Genomic DNA, 4,051 nt, shown 5'->3' with positions numbered 1-4,051 from the left:
TATGCATGAAATACAGAGAAAGCAATGAAAACGCCTGAGGTCCCAGTGCTTGCATTTCAGTTGTAGAGAGATGAGATGTAGTGAAACGAGAATAGTTTCCCAACAGCAGATAAACAGATGAGGTGTTACGGAGAGAAGTCTGGTCGCTTGTGGCATTGTCTGCCAGCAGCTGCTCCTGGGGAGAAAGATGTGCCAGACTGCTTCTGAAATAATGGCAGCTTTAGAAACCCTATGGGGCAGTTGTATTCCATCCTAAAGGTTTGGTACAAGTCAGAATTGACTCGATGGCCATGAGTTTAATGGAATGACTGTCATCAGAGAGACACAAAACCCTCTTACATCTCCCATGGGTTGGTCATACGCTCCGTAGAGAATTGGTAGAGTTGGCATTTGGCCATAAGACTGCAGTCACAGTAATCCTTAATGGGAAATTTCTGGGTAGAGCAAATTCTACCAAGTAGAGGTAGGGTAGTTAACACTTCCAGCTGGTAACCAAAAGGTTGAGGTTTGAGCCCACCTGTTGGTGCCTTGGGAAGAAAAAGTCAGGTGACCTGCTTCTGAAAAAGTAGCCACTGAAAACCCTATGGAACACATTTCTGATCTGACACATACAGGGTCGCCATGATTGGAAATCAACTCAGGAGCAACTGTTACTTCAACAAATGTCTAACGGCTTCTAGATGCCACTGGTGGCTAAATCTCACTAATAATGTGGTTCTCTGGGGCTTCCTGTCCCTTATCTCGTTACTGATGGTCACATACTCCTCTTGGACTAGATCAGATTCTTTGGGAAGATCGAATTCCTCTTGTCTTTCACCTCATCTTAGGCATGTTCAGACTGGCTACGGGAAGCAATGGTAATTACAGTTATTCTAACAAGCCATTTCCCTCTGGTGCCTAATGAGTGTGAATCAGGGTGGTTATCCATTGTACTAAGTACGCACTGGATTACCTTGGCTCTATTTGAAGACGGCACTAAATTCTGCATGTGAATTAAGCCTTCACAATTTGTTGGGCACAGAGCACGGCTGGCTGCTCACCAAGTAGGAATGGACAGATGGCTTCCAGTGATGTCAACACAGGAAGGAGGCTCATGGATCGTTGGCCATGCAAGCCGAGTGGAGTCCAAACAGGATGTAACTTTGAGTGAATAAAGGAATAGACTGAAGCTTCCAAGGAGTCCTGGTGATGCACTGGGTCATGCTCTAGGCTGCTAACTGCAAGGTCAGTGGTTCAAATTCACCAGCTGCTCCGAGGGAAAAGGATGAGGCTCTCTGTTTCTGTAGAAATCTACACCCTTGGAGACTGTGCTGTCATATAGGATCATTATGAGCCGGAATCAACTGGATGTCTGTCGGTTTGCTTGTTTTCTTTTATGATCAGATCAGGGAGTGCTGAGCATTCCATATGCCAAGTGCGTAGTGAGGTTGGCCCAGGATCGGATATTGTTTCGTTCTGCTGTGCATGGGGTTGCTATGAGTCGGTTCCGACTCGATGGCACCTGACAACAACAACAAAGTGGCTTTACTTCATTTTGTAAGGATGCATTGTGGCATGTTTTCTGGGGGTTATTTGTTTGGCTTTTGGTCATGGTGCTCAAAGTTTGCCAGTCTGAGGTACAGTGGTGGCATCCTGTGTTGCTGTGATGATATACCACTCGTATTTCAAAGACCAGCAGGGTCACGCAAGTCGGACAGGCTTCAGAGGAGCTTCTGGACTGAGAAGGAGCCCTGGTAGCACAGCAGTTAAGCTTTGACTGTTAATCCAAAGGCGGGAGGTTCAAACCCACCAGAGATTCCACAGGTGAAAGATGTGGCAGTCCACGTCCATAGAGATGACAGCTTTGGGACCTCTACACAGCAGTTCTACACGGCCCTGCAGGCTTGCTAGGTATCAGAATGGACTCAATGGCAGTGATTTGATTTGTTTGTACAGACTAAGATAGAGTAGGAAGCAAGACCCAGTGATGCGCTTCTGAAAATGAGCCAGTGTAAACCCTGGAAATCAGGGGTGGGGAACGTCCAGGGCTGAATAAGGCCCTCACAGTCATTTGGTCTGGCCCTGCCAAGGCAACTGCAATTTCAGCCATCACATGAGGGGTGACTTGATTAAATGCTTGGCCAAATATAGCAGGCTGATTTTTTTTTTTTTTTTTTTTTAAGTTTTTATTGTGAATTGAGTGATAGTTTACATGGGTGAACATCAATTTTACATTCATCCTATCGTATTTGTTTCGTTGCACTGATTACAATCAATTCATTTCATTGCAATGATTACAATCCCCTTCATCCTTCATCATTCAACAGTATTTGCTTATATTCCCTCTGTTTTGTTTTTTAATTTTATTTTTGGATGTGCACCAAAACTCAGGAATATACAGTCATTCAAACAGCCAAATGGCACATCCTGCAAGCCTAGCTCCTGGCCGCCATAGTGGGCTAAATTTTTAAGTTGCTGATTTTGTTTGGCCCACGGATGATGTTATCAATTTTGGCAGATATAAGGTTCCCCACCCCTGCTGTAGGTGCTAACAGAAATTGTCTGTTACAGTGCTGGAAGATGAAGTTCCGAGGTTGGCGGCCACTCCAAACACACAATGGCTGCTGTAACAGTGGGGTGAAGCATGCCAGCCATCATGAGAGTGCTGCCAGGCCGGACATCCTTCTGTCTGGCTGTACGCAATGGCAGCTAGCAACAACAACGAGGAAACAGTATATAGTATGACCTCGGAAAACGGAAAGGCAGGAGTCTTTAGTCTCTAAACTGGACTGCTAGCTCACTATGTGACCTGTGGTGTCGGTTCACTTCTCAAGCTCCGTTTTCTCATCTGTAGAATGAGGACCATACACGGAGACCAGGCTCAGCTCCAGAATGTGGAATATGATGAATCCTGAAGGATAGTTGAAGGTTGCGATTCTTGCTTTGCAGCTGGCATGATAAGAGTAAAATGTGTGTAGAACTTGGCAAAGTCAGACCTAAATTCGTGATTCTCAGAAATTAACTGATTTGTTTCCTTAGGTATCCACGAGGCATTTTTGGCTCATCCTTTTGGTTTTATTACTTTCCGTTTTTTTTCTTGTACAGTTGTTTTTGTACAAATGCCTGCTGTCATCAACAATGATCAATAAACAATGTGACAATAGGATATTAGTTTAAAACTGCAAAATAACTGAGCATGAAAGATTTAACTTTTATGGATGGACGTAAGTATTTAAGCTTGTGCTTTTCTTTTATATATAATAATAATTCTCTTTTATATATAATAATGCAGTGGTCACTGCTAATTTACTGGGTATCCCAAACCTACATCTGGCTCTGCCAAGTTCTGGATACATTTTATGCCTAAATATTTTCATCTGCAAAGCAAGAATTACAACTTAAAGTATCGCTTTGTAATTAGCCATATTCTAGATCTTAACACTGTAATTGGCCTTCGACTAACCCTTTCATTTCGTGGTTGAGAAGTGGGTCTTTTTCTCTCTGACTGAATTACAAGCATCAGTATTCTGTGATGTTCTCCAGAGCATCATGGTAGTCAGATTTTATTCCTTGTCTGGTTCTCCAAGCAAATTTTGCAAACAAAACAATAGTCCAAACCTATGGTCATTGAGTCGACTCTTACTCGTGGCGCTCCCGTGTGTGTCTGAGAGGAACCAGGCTGCGCAGGGTTTCCAGTGGCTGATTTCTCATAGATTCCACTCATGGTTCCCTCATGTGTGTGTCAGAGTAGAACTGTGCTCCACAGGGTTTTCAGTGAATGATTTTTCATAAGCAGATCCCACTCATGGCGCCCCGTGTGTGTCAGAGTAGAACTGTGCCCACAGGGTTCTCAGTGGATGATTTTTCACAAATAGATTCCACTCATGGTGCCCCTGTGTGGTCAGAGTAGAACTGTGCCCCACAGGGTTCTCAGTGGATGATTTTTCATAAGTAGATCCCACTCATGGTGCCCCGTGTGGTCAGAGTAGAACTGTGCCCACAGGGTTCTCAGTGGATGATTTTTCATAAGTAGATCCCACTCATGGTGCCCCGTGTGTGTCAGAGTAGAACT

General features: G+C 44.2%; 1 protein-coding gene across 1 annotated transcript in view; it reads left to right on the top strand.

The window, feature by feature from the left end:
• DGKI (diacylglycerol kinase, iota) overlaps positions 1-4,051 on the top strand; it is a 323,066-nt gene that overhangs the window by 285,969 nt on the left and 33,046 nt on the right. Inside the window, exon 29 of the mRNA XM_006861237.1 lies at positions 1,726-1,744. Coding sequence (XP_006861299.1) covers positions 1,726-1,744 — 19 coding nt within the window. The remainder of the gene's footprint in view (positions 1-1,725; positions 1,745-4,051) is intronic.

This window comes from Chrysochloris asiatica, unplaced genomic scaffold, assembly GCF_000296735.1.
Source record: "Chrysochloris asiatica unplaced genomic scaffold, ChrAsi1.0 scaffold00041, whole genome shotgun sequence".
NCBI classification, from domain to species: Eukaryota; Metazoa; Chordata; class Mammalia; order Afrosoricida; family Chrysochloridae; genus Chrysochloris; species Chrysochloris asiatica.
Note: the sequence above shows the minus strand (reverse complement) of the source record. Positions and strands in the feature narration are given on the sequence as shown.